The sequence below is a fragment of the Leptonotus elevatus genome, chromosome 12, assembly GCF_054856555.1.
Source record: "Leptonotus elevatus isolate MCC_2025b chromosome 12, RoL_Lele_1.0, whole genome shotgun sequence".
Lineage (NCBI taxonomy): Eukaryota > Metazoa > Chordata > Actinopteri > Syngnathiformes > Syngnathidae > Leptonotus > Leptonotus elevatus.
In genome coordinates, this window is record NC_141250.1 from 20,258,282 (window position 1) to 20,277,576 (window position 19,295).

The window sequence follows — 19,295 nt, forward strand, 5'->3', positions numbered from 1 at the left end:
ACAGATGGTCAGCCAAAGAGCTGAATGGCCATGGGAGCTCGAGTCTGACTCAAGACTACAAGAGCAAGAGCCCTTCTGATCCCCCCCCCCTCTCACCCCTCCCCATTCGTCACAGAGTGCACTTTGATAATCTTTACAGAGATGTGCAACGCGCTGGCTTTTGCCAATAGATGCAGCTGAACACCACCATCCGCTTATCCTTTTCAGGGTCAGTGGATGAACTGGAGGCCAGCTGACTTGGGCCATGGACTGATCGCCAGTCAATCGTGGGACACATATGCTGTACACTAGGCAACAAACAGTCACACTCACTAAGTATTTGGTCTTTAAAACCATGACAAAGACAAATGAAAAACAGGGTAGATTGGGAAGTGCACTCACATGTGTGGGCTGAGTTCATAGAAGTTTCTGTTGCGATACTCTTCCACTTTCTCTGGGCTGTAGATGGGCAGCGACCTGTACGGGTTCATGGAGATGACCACACTGCCAATGTAAGTCTGTGGGGAAGAAATTTGTGAACAAGCTGGTAAATTAACTTGTATTTTTAAAATTTTATTTTACTGGACAGACAGTAGACCGAGCTTAAAACAAAGTCCATTTGAACCCTGATTGTTGAACAACAATGGGAGGAATTCTGCTTCCCTCAGCTTTTCTCAGCTGGGGATTGCTAATACATTGTTGGGGCTTGCAATGCCTGAAGTGAAACTGAAGATAAACAGGGCTTTGTGGGCGGGGCAAAACATCGGAATGCAGTGGAGTCTGGTGCTACAGGTCCTACCAAACCAATTGCGATACCCGGTGAACACCATTAATCAAATTTGAAAAATCATTTACTTGTCATGTCATTTTTCCATACAAGACCCCCTTTTCGTTAGCAGTTTACGGGTCATATCTGTAAATTATTTTGCTATAAAAAGCTCTTTATCAATATTCTTTTTGTTGTGTTATAGTCAAAACTCAAAAGCACATTTTTCTCTCTCAAAAATCACTGTTCAAAATTTGACGTGTTTTGCACCAAAAAAACCAAGTTGTTTTTTTTATTCTGGTACTTTTCATCCTGTAGAATTGTTGTTTATATCGTCACAGAACAATATTCTGTAGGTCATGCGAAATCCATCAACATGTTCTAAAATGGCTGAATGGTTAAAAGTGCCACTTAAAATCTAAAGTAAAATGTTTGAATAAGGTCCCCTTACACAAATCACAACAGTGTAAAAAGTACTGGTTTTCTCTGTTCTCCATTGCGCAAAAAAACATTGACACCATCCGAGCAAAATCTAACACTTCAGCTAACCGAGAGCATAACCAGCCATCTACTCCTACGCTCGCAACAGAGCCTGGATAGCACTTTCACACATCAAGCAGAAACATTCTCTCTGCTGTCCATGGTAATGGTTGTTGCGTAATCCACTCCAAAAGGAGTGGAGCATGGCCTTGCCTGTGGCAACAACCTCCCACAGCCTCTCATTCAATAGCACACAGGATGAAGCTTCAGGCCTTTTCAAGTGTAGAGGGCTGCTACTAAAGTGTATAATTGACTGCAATCTAAACATCGTCATGTGCTGCTGAGGGTTTTTGATGACTAAAAAGTACACGGCACAAAAACATGCTTGCATTTATTTTATGCTGAGAAAAAGTAACTCAAAATATGGTCTTGACTGAAAAGATGGGGGAGGGAAGAAACAAGTTACAAGGAATCATGATACCCTTTTAAACAACTGTCTGTACAATATAAAACAATTAAATTGTTATGTAAACATCTGCAGTCCTCTCCATTATTTCAAAATGAGGTCTCTTGGTGATATGAATCATATCAAGTAGAAATGTCAAAGCGAACTCCTTTATATATGTTCCAATAATGACATTTTAAAATAAGCCACTAGTATATTTTGCACTGCAGTCAAAGCAACATTGGGAAAGTTTTTTCAATAGGCACTTCATTCATAGGCAAAAAAACATACAATTGTTTAATGTCATGCATATTTATTGACTAAATGCTAGCTGTGATTTCCCAAGTCATTACCTGTACTTTTGAAAAAGCAAATCAATTGCTTTCAAAATTGTACATCTTTATTGCTACACAATTTCAAATATAAACACAGTTAAGCCATATGATTGAAGCATTCATTTAGACAATTAGGAGCTCTGAGATTATAGTTAGGGAGCTATGTACTTAAAGAAGATAAAAACACCATCCCAATGCCCCTGTGGGAAGTGAGCTGCGTCTTCAGAAAATATCTAGAGCGCTGCTATGGCTATCGTTGCTGCATGAGTTGACATTATCCCTTGGGCACTGTGAGCCAACGGCAACCAGAGTGGAGGTGTAATCACCACAGCTGATGTCTAGAACAGCCAGACAGTCTGAGACATAAAAATAGTTTAGGAAATGCTTTGCTTATAGCCGCTCTCACATACCGTAAAGGACAAATGGATGACAGTGACGGGGTTTGAAAGTGCCTCAAATAAAGTTTAGATTTCAACAAAGTGCTTCTGATCAACAAATCTTCAAGTACCTGAAAAATGCTAAACAAATTCAAATACTGAATGAATTTGTTTCTAGATACATGATATATGTTTGAACCAGTGTAGAGATACAGCTTAACTGTTTTTCACCATTTCAGTTTTCCTTATTTTCCTCCCTACTACATAACAACTTGAGCACCTTTGTTTGCATTAGTGGTTATCTAGAACAATTGTGACATTCATTTAGCTAACTAGCTATACATACACCCCCAAAAATGAGTCCCATCTTTCAGATTGTCTAGCTGGCGTAACTGCTTTGGAGTGCCTCGTCGTCTGCCACAAGAGCATGTACTTCATAGGGAGAATGACGAAAGAGAAGGAGGAGGGATTTATTTATTTGATTATTTTTGGGGTAAAAAGTCCGACTTGACAGCCAGTGATATGAATTGAGGCTTTATGCTGGCGTAGTGCCTTGTTTTTGCGGCATGGAAAAACCTTGCGACCGTTAATATTTTTTTCCTATACTTTATTAAATGATTACGTTTTAAATTGGCAGGATTGTTAGCACTCTTCTCAGTGGTGTGGCAAATTTAGAAGGTGACTTTCCATTAATAGGAGTGCCTGAAAATGATAAAAACTCAACTTCATACATTTACAAAACATATACACTAAAATATATACTTACATATATCTCATTGTGGTCAAAGCGCTTCCTCAAGTTCTCAAGGAAGGAGTGTTCAGACAAGGGTTCCAGGAGGACCATGTCCCCCACCCCAATCATGTTGTCTAGAAGTGATGTTTTCACCTCCATTTTGGCTGTTGGTTTCCCCCTGAAAGAAAAAACAACAACATTTGTCAGGTGAGAATATCAGGTGAGTGGTAATTGTTTTTGTTGTGAAGTATTCTGCAAAACTTCATTATTAGAATTGTAAAACATGTAAATGAACAGTTACACATTAGCCAGAAAAATAAATGCTGGATTGAGCACGTTTGGCCAACAATAGTTTAACTCCAGCGGGAGGAATTAAAGGTTTTTGGTTGTCGTCAGTCTTGCTTTCGAGTGACATGCGAGAATTGCTTTATGCTTGACCTCTGGCTGGTTACTCAGATGGAAATGCTCCCATTTCAGTCTGTTTTATAAATCAAAGAAATAGCACGGGATTCCCAATTTTATCACCCGTCTGCCTGCTACAACACACAGTCAGTAACAGATCTGGGCCGGAGAGCACCTGGACAAAGACAATGCTGGAGCTGGCAGTTTTCAGTCCTGTGTTGCCCTCAAATGCCTTTGGGCCACTAATCCCATCGCTATAGGATAGGAGAAAAGAGGGGCCTAGCATACATTCATGGCCTTGATACGGGGCTTTGCTCAACCACAAACCCAATGTTCGCTGCTGTGACAGACTTGGCCAACAGTTGAAGCCATGCAGTCATCCACTGTTCATCACTCACATAATACAAAAGACGGTGAATATAAGCATAGCAAGTCAACACATCTTAATGTTTTCAGTATGCCTCTCAGTAGAAGTACCAGTAGCAGTAGTAGTTGTACAGTAATTTAGGTGCAAAACCCAAGACAGGCCTTAAAATCTAAATGACGCTTAGGAGGGGATGAATGGAAACTCAGAATACACAGGCATACAATACAGGTAATGAAATGACTCAGACTAGATTACATGAGGCTTTGAACAAAAAAAAAAAAACATCAATAGTTTACAACGCATAACTCTGTTCGGCTGTCAAACAAGCAGTAACTTAGAAACAGCCCCAGTTCTTAGAAGGGGGAAAAAACTGGCTCAGTGTGGACTTCCTCTTCACTTTTTCCCTGGCTTCTGTTCCCCTCCAGGGCCTAATTTTATTAGGCCAGAAAGAAGCTGCAAGGCTGTAGTGAGCTATGAAAGATCGGTGCATAGAAACAAAACTGCATCAATTATATGAAAAAATAATAAGCAACTGCTTAAGTTTTTGCCATTGTTTTTGTAGATCAAAAAACTTCCAATTAACTCATTCATAAACATGTCCATCTATTGTCAACTGCTATCCAAGCATTTACTGCCACTGACCTCTACATTCAAATACATTTTAAAAAGGTAGGTGTGGAAGAGCATATCACCAAGCTTGTCTGTGAAATCTAGCTTTGTAAACCACTGCAATGACCAACAAATCTGTGTAGATGGCGAGGCTGTGGATTTGAGATCAGTTATGCTTTTTGGTAGAAAACAATACTTCGGAGGTTAATCTTGGCTTTTCATGTTGAGGGAGAGAAATGTCAACATGTTGGAAGTCTGGTAAACATATGCCTTAATGTCAAATCAAAATTTAAGGCCGCTAGTGCGATCTAACAATGAGTTTGACTGACGGATGACCAAACTTGTAAATTCCTTGGCGGAGGCAATTTTTAAAATGTTTATTTTGTTTACTACATTTTATTTAATTTTTTTAGCAGTGAAAATGATAGTGGGTGACAGAGCAATTTTACACTTGAAGTTATTTTTCGATTTCAAACTGGCTGAGTTTTATCACCTGTAAAACATTTACAGGTGAAAGCGCAGAAGACACACATTGGAGCATCCAAATTAGATTTACAGGACATGGCCCTTTCGTCATCAGTGACAACACATGACCATTCTGACTGCAAAGTGTTGCCTCTGTTGGCAGCCTAAAGGTTTCAGCTCCTTTGCTAGTAACCACACACACTCCAGATCTAAGAAGTGGCTTAGAGGCAGCCAGTGGCACAATCCCATTAATAAGAGTTGCAGGCTGCTGGATTGCCTCCAAAGGAGGGAGAAGAGAAGACCTGACAGCCTTGATTAAACTCAGGGGATTATCCTCACTGCTGAGTGGTTGAGGGCCAAGCGCAGAACCAAAGAATGGTAAATTCAAAATTTTAACTTATTGACTGAAATACAGAGTTCAATGCTTCTCAAATGAATTTGATCATAAAAAGGAAACCATTATTGTCAAAACATTTACCTTCACATGAAGTGGTGATTATACTTGATTTTAATTTCTTCCATGGCCACAATCATAACTCAAAACACACCACTCAAATCATCTTTTTTATCTGTATACATATGGATATGACTGCTACAACAGCGAACAGCTGGTTTTCAGAGAAGATAAAGAAAATATGCATGCGAGTACTAATATATTGTATACATGCGTTGCTAAGATGCATTCAAATGTCTGTTGCTTAAAAAACATGAACAGCGTGACATTGATGCTAGTTTCTTTAGCCCGATTTTGGCGCTTTGCATTATCTGTTATCATGAAGCTAGTGGACTAGCATATAGGGCAAAGTTATATGGTTGCTTTAATCTTTGCTTATGTTTTGTTTGATAAACGTCAACTGGGAGTGGCAATAAGCAGTTTGAAGCCTCTTTTTTTGGGGGAGGGGGGGGACATTATTCTTAATCTGCTACACTGTGGTTTTCTGTGAAATGACTGGAGTTCAGTGCCACCATTTTGCAATTGTATCTAAAATTTCTACCTGGAATAAAAAGCAAAACAAAAAACACACATCTGTCCAGCCATAGCTCGCATGCTCAAAAAAAAAACTCTAGTCACTTGTGAGTCGAGGGACCATTGCATTTGGAACATACACAGCCATAGTATTACTTGTATTGCGACGTCGCCCTATTCCACTTTTCTAGCACTTCCAGATAAAGTGCTATTTATTCCCTTTGCCCAACTTGCAGTCTCAAATAACAGTTAATGGCACGCCTGTCTTTTGAATTGTATCTTGCATACACATTGTACAGACCACATGGTCAAATTTCAAACGACAATAAGACAATATAGATTTTAATCAGGGCAAATCTGATACTGATGGATGAGCTGGGCCTGAGATTTCACTATCATTATTATATGAGACATGCTTTGTGACCCAGATAGCACTGCCAGATCAAATCTGCAAGAACATGGCGGCAGGCCATTAAATGTGCATTTATTATTTACAGAAACAGGACTTACCCCCACCTTTTTTTTTTTTTTACCCTAGAATTGTGGTCATAGATGGTCACCCCACTATATACCATCCTACTATTGTTTAGGATACTTGTACGTGCTCGTACTAGCCCGGCTCATCCCAAGAGCCGTTTCTAATATTTTAACCCTCTTTTAAAAAGAGAAAAAAAAAAGAAAAGAAAAAAAGAAGAAAAAAAATATTTTAACCCTCAGGTGTAGCTACACCAAGAAGAGTTTATTAATCAAAATAGTCAATGGAAGCTTTGGATCTATAATTAGTTGCTTTGCAAGAAGTACTGTCTAAGTTATTCAGACAGAATTGGCATTGTTTACCCCTGGAGCAGTTGTTTGAGAACACAGTGACATCTATGTCCAAGTAAAGATGATAAAATCTAGTCTAGAATGTCCTTCAGATGGAGTTAGTCTTGCCATGGCACTTGAGTCAAAGTTTCACAGCTTGGCAGCAATGGCAGATTTAAATTTGCCTTAATGGAGCAGCGGCACGTCACGTGTGTGCCAGAGAGCGGGTCAGAACACAAGAGGACAGAAGTTTAAACTTGCAGTTGCTGCCTGGAAAATGACCTGTAATCCCGGGTCATGAACACCAGTTGGTTGTAGTTCTACGTGGTTGGGAGAGTACAAGTTTGTGCATGAGCACACTTGGTGGGTCAAACCATTTTAAACGTCTGGCGTCCCTTGGTTTAAGAACAATACCATTTATTAAAAGCAGAATTTTGTGAGGAATTTGTAGACATGATCAAATTGAGTGTTTAGGGCGTGCACATATTACTCATGCATCATCATTTCTAATTTTTCAGATATCAGATTTCACAAACAATGTAGATAACAAAAGCTCCCACAATGTAATAAATGGGCTTAATAATAATAAATAAAAAGAGAGGCCAGGTGACTGATGGGAACTATTGTTTGGTTTGTTCCATGACATAAAAGAAGCTAAAAAGGAACACAGCCATTGTCAGAGTCCCTATTTACCATTCTTTGTCCTCCCTGTCGTCCTGTGAAAATGTCAATGGGAAAACAGCCGAAGCTGGAATTGTTTTTGTTTAGTGCACCATTATTAAATATGATTACACCACAAACACACACTCATGAGATCGGGTTTATTGAATGTAAACCCTTCAGGCACCTCCCTAAAATAATGGCTTAGCCCCACTGGAAACACAAAAACTAAACTAAATATATTAAAACTATCAATAATTTCCCTCAAGGATAGAATTGTATGATCTGTTCAACTGAGGATGTCGGCGATGCGATTTTGGCAGAGATGGTAAGCATCATGAGGAGATGATCTAGGCAAAAAAAAAAATACAACAAACAAAATTCGAAAGCCGACTCGCGTCTCAAGCGACTTCTGGGTTCCGCTCTAAAAAGCCGCGGGATTCCCAGTGTCCCAAATTCCAAATCAACGGCAGTTGAACCTTTGAACGCTAAACCACAGAGGAACACAGTGCAAGGTTTGCAGTCTCCGAATGTATCTCAAATGTTCCTCAGAATAATTAAGCATTAGGGCACTCGGTTGGTTTCTTCATTGAATTGAGGCAGCAGCGTTCCAAATCAAATGGACAGCAAGACAGTTCAAGAAAGTAAATAGTGAGGAGGGAAGAGTTGAATAGTTGGAAAATGTTGCGATATCATTATGTCGTCATCATACAGTAGCTGCCTCCTACTGTATTGCTGTTTAGAGCCATTCTGAGCAAATTGTGTTTCAAGTTCGAAACAAATTAAACTAACACGTCAAGGTAGCGCTGTATTAGAGTTGACTTCTCTGTTGTCATTTCCTCGTGTAGTTATTTTCGTGCAGTTTGGGCATCTTGTTTGATCTGTTCTTTGAACCGACATACGTCTGTGTGTTACTTGAAACATACACGTAGAAAGTCTAAAATCGGATGGAGACCTGTGGCTGTAAATTAAGCCTTTGATAAAGACAGCACAGATTATTATTTTTTTCAAATCCCTTTTGGGGCTGCACATGTACCTTTGTTGATGCGGCACTGCTAACATGACAGACACGCCTCACAACACTAACATGCAAGGGTTGGTTGGCAAGGCAAGTACAAACAATATTGTCCACAATAGCTCGGCTGAGGGACTTTGGCCCTTTAAATACAACGACCGCTCGATGGCTTGTGTTCACCAAAAGTTCTTCAGGCACATTTATTGAAGTCAACTCTCAATTTACAATACAAAACACTTTAGATGATGGGATGAGAATAGGCATAAATGATTTGTCGAAGCAGCGATAAATAACTGCACAAATCTTTAACACTGGAAAAAGTAAAAAGTTCATATAGACAAAAAAAAAAAACAACCTCTTAATTATGCCAATAAAAACTCTTTTAAGATTCTGGCAATATTCAAGTTGACTTCAGACGAAAAATTTGAGTATTTGATATGGAGCAGTTGGAACTTAAAACAAGTAATGCCGTTTTGTTTTACGGCAGATGACTTGTGCGTGCCTGTGAGGGGAAATGATCTATTGAGACAGAAGGCCTTGTGATCTGTCTTAATACAATCAAAAATGCTTTTGCATGCTTTCCATTAGTGATCAACATACAGTGCCGATCGACATACACTGCAAGAGTATTGACATTTCTCTGGCACCCTGCTATACAGAATACAGATAGATGTCAGTCTGTAGTCTGTGCCAATTTTGTGCACTCTGGCTACTTGGTGTATGCGTACAAATTTAATAAAATACAAAAAGAAAAAAGGAAAAAAACTGACCTCTTAAAACTTGGGTCAATGAGCCTGCCCTCAGTCAGTTTAACCACCTTAAGATATCATTGATCCTTTTCTGTGTGCCATTGAGCCTTACTTATCCACAGATCAGAGGGATTTGTTTAAAGGTGATAGGAGTTTTTCTTTTTTCCAACTTTTAATAGTTCACAAAAAGTTTCGTTTAAAAGTTCCACGATGCCAGAAATAGTGGAAAGAGCAACAAATAGGCCCAAGTTGGAAATATTTAAGTTTGATATGCATTTCCTCAGTGGGACATCTCACCACACACAAAGAAGCCAGATGAAGTCAATTAAATCGAGACGCAAAAGCCAAGGAGCACAACTGCTACTAAACTACGAAATACTTCACCCAATTTCATCCTTCATTATTTTCTACATTACTTTTGATTTTATTAATACAGTGTAACATTCAAAGAAACATGAATGCAACCCCAAGTACGTCCACGCCGAAGTGGAGAAGAATGAATGAGTCGGGAAGCAGTGGAAAAACTGTCCAAAATGTTCCGCAACTGAACAAAGCAAAATAGTTGGTAGCGCCGAACCAAAATCACAGCTCGATGCCGAACTCACCGGTTAACTCTCCAAAAGTGACTTCCTCTCTTCCAGTATCCAATTTTCAACAGAAAAAAAAAGAAGTAGGACCGCGGAGATGATTGCCCAAATCCGGAGTGTCTCCGGGTTGCCTGGAAGTGGAAATTCGGTTCTTGGAGCTTGGCTCTCGGCACTTTGGAATGGAGCTCCGGATGGACTTGAGAGCTCGGCGTCCTCCGGCCACGGGGAGTGTCCAAAGCGGCGTCGCCGGGATAGTTCAGCGTCCCCTAATCACCTCCAGCGTGGAGGGAAGTGGGGGTAGTGATGCGTTCATGAGTTATAGGTAATTTGCATGTTATTGGTAATGCCACGGACAGGACAATCTGTCAAATAGAGGGAATAACTTTTGATGTCGCCAATAGAATCGACTATTCCAAAGCCACTCACTTTAAAATAAATTTTACTTGGAATCAGAAGAAGAGAAAACTATCTAGAAAGAAAGTTCACGCGATGAGTTGCAATATTTCCGAGGTGAACCTTAACGCACCGTTCTAATGATCCATCATCCCCTTCGGTGTAGTCATCATTGCGCAACATCCCCCTCGTGTGTTTTATTTCTAGATAGCACACACACGTTTGTTGACGGTTACTTTTGTCTAATCTATACACACAGCGAGAAAACGAGATAAAATATTATACTCTCCCCGCTATCAAGTCATTTCTTTTATATTAAAGAACAAGAAACGTACTTTTCACACAGGTGAGAATGCGCATGCGCGTTACGCACTCTTGAATCATGAAGCTAGTAAGTAACGTTTAGATATTTTTCCATCCTCTTTTCTTCTCACTAAATATTAGTAAAATTGTCCATTAGTTCAGTCACAGTGGTGGATCTTTTCTATTCAATACCACGTTGTACTGCAAGATTGCCTGAAATGCTGCAGTTACAAACTCCAGCGACTTATGCCTTATCCACAAAAAGAAACACTGATCCTTGAGGGCGCCAGCAGAATGCTAGTGTACAAAGGCTGTTTTTTTGTGTGTAAATTGGACACATTTGGAAGGAAGGTAATGTAAAGTTCAATGATAACTACCACAAGTTCGACTAGCTGGCACTATAGTGGAATCAATTGTATTTATCCTGGTGGTGGGTGGAATAGGCCTACCGGGTCAAACAGGGACAGTTTGTCCTTCTGCCGTTAACATGTTTCATTAATGAGTATAATTTGAACTGTATTTCAGTTGTACACAAACTAAATGCAAACAAGTGTCATCCCGTCTTTATACAATTAAGATTTGGATTTTTTGGGGTCATTTCTGCCTTCAAGGAAACACAGCAAGTAGCACATTTTGTCTTATTTTACACCTCCTAAATTGACAACTCAAAACTTTTTCCAGTCATTAATGTCTCACTCAGTTGTGTTTTGTGCGTTTTGCAGTTTGGCAGCTGCTGGGGCTTCTTAAGAGCTTCACAGAGAAGACACCTAACAAGCTGGCCATGCTGCCTGGAATTCTGCTGGCGAAGTAGTGCAATGTCTGCCTTCACTCTCAGCAGCTTCTTTAATGAGAACCTTGGCAAAGCAGGTACACATGCTTCTTTTTCGGAGATATAGTTGTAGGCACATCACATAGAGTAAAAAATGACAAGGATTTTAACTTTATCTGTTCAGTATTAATCAGATGTCATAGAAAGAGGTGCAACATATTTGATTCCAAATTAATTACGCACAAATCCCTAAAAAAAAGCTATTTATAAATTGTTTGGCCTCAAGAATAGTCAAATGAAATAGAAGTACAAAACACACAATACAGGGCAAACAAATCTCTGCCAAGGCTGAACTCTTGTGGAGCATAATTTATTTTATTTATTTATTTATTTTTAAGTTTGTTTGTACTTCTGTCTGTTGTTGTTTTTTATTACTTTCTGGTTAATGGCGGAATGGACTGGCAGACTGTTCCAGAAATGTAAAAAAGAAAAGAAAAGAAAAGAAGAGACCCGGTCAAATATATATATTTTTTGGGGCCACAAGAAAAATGTAGTCAGTTATTTACCCGTATACCATTTTCTCACAAATCTTTGTGTATCTTAAAGCGTGAATCAAACTTTTTCTTGTACAAAACACCTTGTCCGGATAATATTGTGCATTATCAAAAATCTTTTCTATTTAACCATAAATTTCCTATTAAGATAAAAACTAACCCAAACAAGACCGTGAAATATGACGTCCTCAATTAACTAACTCATGTATGTACTGTTAGACGTCTTAGTGAAACCTAACTGTTGTACCTTGTTTTCCAACAAGCACTCTTCTAGCTTGGATGCTCTGTCCGAACTGTCAGAATGTGAGTAATGTTGGGGTACTGTTATCTTTGCTGGGGAATCAAAAATCAATATATCTTGCCTCAGTCTGATGACATCGCTCAGTCCGAGTGATTGAGCAAGACCTCACAAGCTGTGTTTTTTTGATGATCATGGGAATGGCGCTCGCTCTGTAGCCTGTAGCTATGCCTGTAGCGCCTCTGCTTCACCCAAGTTTGCTTCTTTTCTCACCATGAGAATGCCATCCAAAACGATTGGAGAGATGGAAATATCCCCAGCGATGGTCTCCTTGCTGTGAAAAAGATTGTTTAGTGGGTGTTATTGGTTGTAGGTTCACTTCCCACAAAGGTGCATTTGGGATATACATTACAGTCATTGCATACTGTACTGCATAGCTGTCTGCTTCTGGATGGCACAGATATTGCTGTGGTGCCTTGAGATACCAGTTTAATGTGGTTCCATTAACAAGCTTATACGGTAACTAAAAAAATGGGATCTGAAATAAGCTATTTTTTTCCCATTGGAATTATTTGAAACACCGTTATTGCACTTCAGCCTGCCCCCCAAAAAAGCAAATCAAATGTGCAATAGAAATTCCCTTTTTTTAAATAATAATGTTCATTCTTTTGTATCGTATGCATTTCTTTTTTTTTTTTAAGTTGGCAGTGGTATGAAATTCATACTTCTTTTGCTAAAGTTTGCATTTGAAGCAACATGGTCCTTTGAAGACATTCTTCATAGACCTGTTTTGGAATAATACATTGTTTCCCAGTTATCAGCAGCTCGCTTACATTATGCTTTTATTCAACACACTGTGCTCTAAAGCTCCATAAATCCAAGCTCTATGGAAAAAAAGAGTTTTTTTTCTGCCAACCCCCCTCAAGGTTGGCATGGACAAATGACTCGTAGTAAGAACGGCATTCTGCTGCAAAAACTTTAACAACCTGAAACATAAATCACGTGAACCTGGAAACCAACCGTGGCCAACTTAAGTTCAAGGGACCAAAGTATGGAAACTCTGGTTCTTTGCTGGAGAGGTAGCATTTTTGCTTTTGGAGCACTGCATAATTGCCCTTAAAATAGAAATATGAGCTTATGAGCATTTTACTGGCCAATTTATCGATTAATTAATTTTTATGCTCATCAGTAATTTCAAGCATAGCATCTTCACATTTTGATTTAGCTGTCCGAGACACAACATGACTTGTCATTCTCATGTTCAGTTTCATTGTTGTTCAACGCATGAATGAATGAATGAATGAATGAATGAATGAATGACAACGCTATCATGAAGCATACAGCTCAAAAACTTAATCCTGTCTTTGCTGAAGTGTCCTTAGAAGAAAAGCGCACCTTTGGGGAAAAAAAATCTTGACATTTCTTTGCAGGTTGTGGAAAATTCAAGGTCAAATTAAATTAGGGAGTATATAGGTAGGCTGCCATTTCTGGGTGTCTCCAGTGATGCACTTTCAAGTCAGGGCTCTGGCTCTCGACCCTTGGGCATTCACAGAGCTACTTGGCCAAAGTGCTGCCCTTTGGAAATCTAGAGTGCTCTGGGACATGTTTTTATGATGTCACTGTCTGCATGTTGAGCTACCTCGTCTTGGTTTTCCACTCTGAAATACTATATAGCAGCATATAGTCTAAGACTCTAATGCTTGCTTGGACATCTGTCAAGGTGCTGAAATAAAAATCCACACAAATCTAAAAAATCTATGACTATAAATTAGAGCTGTCAAATGCTATTTTTTTTTATCAGATTAATGACATCTTAGAATTTTAATTAATCATGATGAATCGCTTAATTAAAAAGGGTTTTTATCAACATTTTTTGCCTGCCAAATTTAAAGAGCACCTGTTATGTGTTAAGTCTTTCGCCATTTAATGTTATGAGGAAGTCTTCAACATTTTTTGATCCATTGCACACACTCATCCTCCTCCTTTTCTAATCAGTTAATTATTTGCATAATTTAAAATGGAAAATAAAAATGACCCCGATAGTTTGAAATGAGCAAATATTCTGAATGTCACATGCAAACATTTATTAAATGTTTTACTTTAATGCATGTAGTTTAGTGCTCAAACACAACCTGTGCTACCTTTTAATGTAATCATCCGCTGTCAGCTAAAGATCATCTGCAGTAAAAATTAATAGTGTGACTAATCTGTGTTAATACATGATTAATGCAATCATTTTTTGTGATTAATTAGTTAACGCTTTAACTTTGACAGCACCACTATAAATTAAAAATGCAATAATTCCGTGTTTCATTTTCAACGCTGTCAACGATAACAAGAAGTATAATTCTGCTCAATGTGGCTGTTTGAATGGCACGTCTTTTCCAAATGTCTGCGGTCGAAGTGTCTTTGAGCAAGACACTGGATCCTAATTTGCTCCCAGTTGATCTGGCATAGCAGCAGCCGCCCATTGGTTAACGGATGCGTTGGGAATCGGATGGTGTAGAAAAGATACCGTAAGTGCACTCCGTTTCCTATTGTTCATTTCTTTTAACAATGATAGTGTTATTGGTTGAATCTGAACAATCCGATTGTATGTTACTTTATCAAGTATTCACATCTTGATGCATTTTTACCTTGAAGTAAAAGTTATTTTATACTCTTCTCTCATTCATGTAGTGATCAGGGATGTGATTTTTCCGCTAATTCGCGGAATTCCGCTTTTTTTTATCTCCAAAAATAAAATGTTACAATTTTTTAAGTGGTAAAAAATCCGATTTCGTCTCTCGACAGCATTCCATTTTAGTGTTTCCGTAACTGAAATGAAACGGATCTTGCGATTGGCTGAAGTCTCCGTGTTGACCAATAAACGCGCTTGTTATAAAGGCATAGGCGTATGCCATTGTTCATTTCTCAGACGTTTTTGCCGGGTGTTTAAAGAAAGATGTCCGTGATCGAACGCAAAGATGCTCCGCGAGTTAAGGAAATTGACAAGATCGTAAAAAACAAGTTTCGATGGGACTGGTTAGAGAAGGATATATCTACAAATGTTGGAAAGAAGACTGACAAATTTGTTCAGTGACTTTATTCGGAAGATCGATCGTGCCGGGAAAGCGCTTTGCATTTGGTGCCATGATACCGTTGACGATGGTGGGAGAGGTTTCAAAGCTCTTGAAAGTCACGCAAAGAGCAAAAAACACGTGAAAGAACTCCAGTCAAGAACAACAAATTATTCCATCGCTGGAAGTTTCGGTGCCCAAACGAAAACTCCAAAACTTTACGGCCTCCATCCCTTATTGACATCACAAACGGAAGCGGTAATAGAGAGACGTGATCCACCCCAACAACCTGCACCAGTTGCTGATAGAGTCGTGAATTTTGAGGTCGGTGGTAAACTTTTCAAATTAATCGAAATCAAATTTTCGAAAATATTATAACGTAATAAAAATGGCCATAAATATTTAACATGGTTAATCATTGACACAAACTCAAATGAATGCTGCATGTTTGCACTTTTCAGCTTTCAATATGTTGACTGTCTTGATGTATGCAGTTACAGAGATGATCTTAGTCAATCATGCATTCGACGAATGCATGATTGTGTTTTTACCAGAGCTTGCTGCATGAGGTATTTTATGTTTTTGTTATGCATTATGTATTAAATTAAGAATGATTGATTACATGATTTATTGCATGGTAAATATATATGATGATATTCTCAGTGATAGTTTTTAAAAGCAAAGGCAGTCCAATGTTTTTGAATGTGACTGATTTTGAGTTGACTAAAACTGCTATTTTATATGGGATAGTTCAATATACATTGAAAATTTATGCTGTTGTTTTGTCTATTTCTTTGTCATCTGAGTGCATTGAAAGTACTTAAAAACACGGAAAACCCATGAGCTCTGGACCTAGCTGAGTGCCCGCGGCCCCCAGACCCCCGGCTAAATTTTCAGATAATTTCACTTTGGTCAAATCACATCCCTGAGTGATGACATAGCACCAGGCGCAACTGGTGTTTCAGTATCTTGTTCAAGGTTACTTTGACATGATCGCAAAGCAATACTTGTTGAATTATGTCTCGTGCTCGTTGGTTGGCCATTGTACATCTACAGTAGCTCGTTATACTCTTGCTTAACAGCCAACTTTTCCAGGAACTATCGATTAGCCTGCCATCAATGTGTACCCTTGTATTTATATATTTTTGTATTTATGCCTTGGCGTTTTGGTTCCACAGACCAACTCCATGCTTCAGCCCACGCCCGTCGCCTTATGTCTCCCCTCGTGATCCTGCGAAGGCTAAGCGGTGTAGAAAAGAGATGGCTGCATTGTCAGCTGACGCAACTGTTATGTTTACTGTTCAATTAATGGCGCAGGCAAACAGGATCTGCCTCATTATTTCACTTTCTGCTTGGCAGGAGCTGTTTCGCCAGCAAGAGGATTTGTGAGCACTTTTCAAAGTGTTTCGTAGACACACAATTGAAAGATGAGTCAGACTCAGCTCAGCTCAAAGTCAAGAGTGCCCTCAAGGAGCTTCGGGAAGCTTCAGGGGCAGATGTCGTTTGGCAACGCCATCAAATAAGTAAGCCTTGTTAGTTTTGTTTGTGTCCTTGTATCTTTGTTGAGATGAGCACTTGAGATCACTCGCTAAGTATCTTTAGGCCTTTTGCCCATCTTGTGTGAAGCTCTATGAATCCAACTGTTGAAATCTACTCAGCCTCTAGCAGGGTTATTAAAGTTTTGGAATTTTCATTTTAGTTGGTTTTAATTAGTTTTAAGGGTGGTTTTGTTAGTTTTTATTAGTTTGAGTTATTTATAAAATGCCTAGTTTTAGTTAGTTTCAGTATTAGTTGTGCGCGATATTTAATAAACAGTGGTAAAATGAAAAAAAAAATCAAATTTCTTACCTAGCGTTGCATTTCGGCTGAGTTAAATGAAAAAGCAGCCGAGCCGAGGCAAAAGTCAACATTAAGGTCTAGCACGCAAAACTGTCGCATAGGAGCAACGTCATGGAAGTGCTTTTCTATTGGCTGCTGTTAAATGACGTCATTTCTGTATAACACACTTTCAAACGTCGACATAAATATACTTAAAATCTATTTTAGTTTAAGTTTTCTTTTTCGTTAACTAAAATAACCTTGGCCTCTAGTTAGTATCAGTTGAGTGGTGATCAATCCGAGTATGGATACGCCACTGCTGCAGTTTTATTGAGGAGGTTACTGTAACTCCACTAACTGCGTCTGTGTGTCACTACACTCCCAACGTAAATGTTTTGCTCCCATGACGTGAATCAGCGGAGCCCGATTGATATAAAAGCACCAGCCTGGCCCATCCAGCAGCACTCATGGTATGTTTCATTAAAGCAAACACTATTTGATTGATTGCTGACCTACAGTAAATATTTGGAAATTGATTCAAGAACAAGAAAGAAGGTCAAATCATTCCATTGCCAGCCAATCACTACAAAGAACTTTAGTTTCTTTTAACTTACACAACTCAAATTCCAATTTCCCCCGTTGAACATTTTCAGCAACACAGCTTGCTGTGAAGGCTTTTGCATCCCAGAGCTTGACTGAACTCTGTCTGCTTCTAAAGATCCAAGAGCGCTGCTCCAAAAACATCCACTTTATGATGGCCTTCCAACAAAAATGTGTTCTACTTTGAAAAGGTAAGTTATTTATGCCCACGAGGGGACTTTTTTTTCCACCCTCGCATTTGGGAGAAAAGTTTATTTCATACTGGGAAGTGATGACTTGCCAGATGGCGAGAGATTACAGCCAACACTTTGTTTTGATTGATGTCGTCAACCTGCCCAGCGACATTTGTTTTTCAAGCACCTGAGGACACATCTGTTCGGTTGGCGGCAAGTTGAAGAAATCGTTTTTTTTTTCCTTCTTTGTGTGTATTTTTCTTGTGGATGTTTTAGATGAGGGAGCACTTTTGATGTACACATACAAAAAGTTCACTTTGCCAAGGGGAATGTTTTCCGTGGGCGATGAGAACATTTGTTGAATGGCTTAGAAACTCAGATGAATCTTTACTCCTCAGTCTTCTCTTTTAGGTCGTCAGTCAATCAAAATGTTTAGATTTCCAGAAATCATTCAATTTTCCCTTTTAGCTAATTCTTGATGAACAACAGATGGATGAAACAGTTATTTTTTATTTAAATTTTAAGCTACCATTACTGTCTGCCTTCTGTTTCACTTGCAAATGAACACTCTGCTTTTATGCTTAACTCATAATGCAGAAGACATGTCATCTTTTATGCGCCATTTTCTTTAATGCCTCATTTTATTCACTCAGGGTTTTTATTAGTTGTGGTTATTTAAAAATGTGTTTTTGTCTTCATACTAAAAATCCCGTTACGGTAGAAAGCTAAATACAATATACAGCTGCAGTGTTTGCATACAATTTCTGCTTAAATGGTCTCTTGCAAGTTTGTTAGAATAATTAATTTGTGATTAAAAAGGCTGAAATTGACCAAAAAGTAGAGAGATGATGATCTGATCCTGATTCCAAACAAACAAGCTGTAAAACTGGTGATGTCATGATTGGGGCTTGAAATGCTTCGTCTGGGACAGGCTCATTCATCTTTGTTGTTAATGTAACTCATGGTGGGAGTAGCAAACGCACTCAGTTTTAAGATGCAACCAAAGTGGTTGGAAATATGCTTTATCATGCAACGAAAAAGACCCAAAACAAAAAAGGAATGCTGAATGTTGATCTCTTGTCTCATATAAATGTCCGTACCTGTATTTTTTTAAATATCTAGTCATTGTTTTCAACCAGCCTTACCTAATCAATAGATTGTGAAAGGCTCTGTACTTTTGTTACAAACAATGATATCTTATTTTGAATAGAAATTCTGGATCAATCAAACATGCAAAAATTAGTTTATACAAATAAAATGTTGTACTTAAACAGTTGCACTCACAACAACTCAGGGAAGTAAAGTGAAGTCTGTGCCTCAACAAAGATTTGCTATGCTTTTCAAAAACAATACAATTAACAATACACTATATTCATTCTTGTTTTGACTCAGTAAGAAAGCAAAGTGTTTGAAATGCTGTCAATATAATGCAGTGCAGCTCTATGCAGCTAAAATTATAAATGTATGTTAAGATTAAAAAAAAAAGAAAATCTCTTTGAGCGTTAGTAAAAACCAAGTTACTTTTTTATTGCTTTTGTATTGGTTCCGCTTTATTAGTTGAGGTGCAAATCAGTTGGTGCAGGTTTAACATACTGAATTTAGAGTAATATACAGTATAATAGATTATTTTCAATATCATGTTGAAAAT

At 38.6% G+C, this 19,295-nt stretch overlaps 1 protein-coding gene across 3 annotated transcripts in view; it reads right to left on the reverse strand.

Annotated features, from left to right (window-relative positions):
• The window catches only part of myo1b (myosin IB), a 48,588-nt gene extending 38,562 nt beyond the window's left edge, over positions 1-10,026 (reverse strand). For all 3 annotated transcript variants that reach the window (XM_086091016.1, XM_086091015.1, XM_086091014.1), the window contains exons 1-3: positions 9,759-10,026; positions 3,149-3,293; positions 382-497 (exon numbers count right to left, since the gene is read on the reverse strand). In XM_086091016.1, the coding sequence (XP_085947142.1) occupies positions 382-497; positions 3,149-3,274 (242 nt within the window). In that variant the 5' untranslated portion in view covers positions 3,275-3,293; positions 9,759-10,026. The remainder of the gene's footprint in view (positions 1-381; positions 498-3,148; positions 3,294-9,758) is intronic.
• Between the last annotated feature and the right edge of the window lie 9,269 nt (positions 10,027-19,295).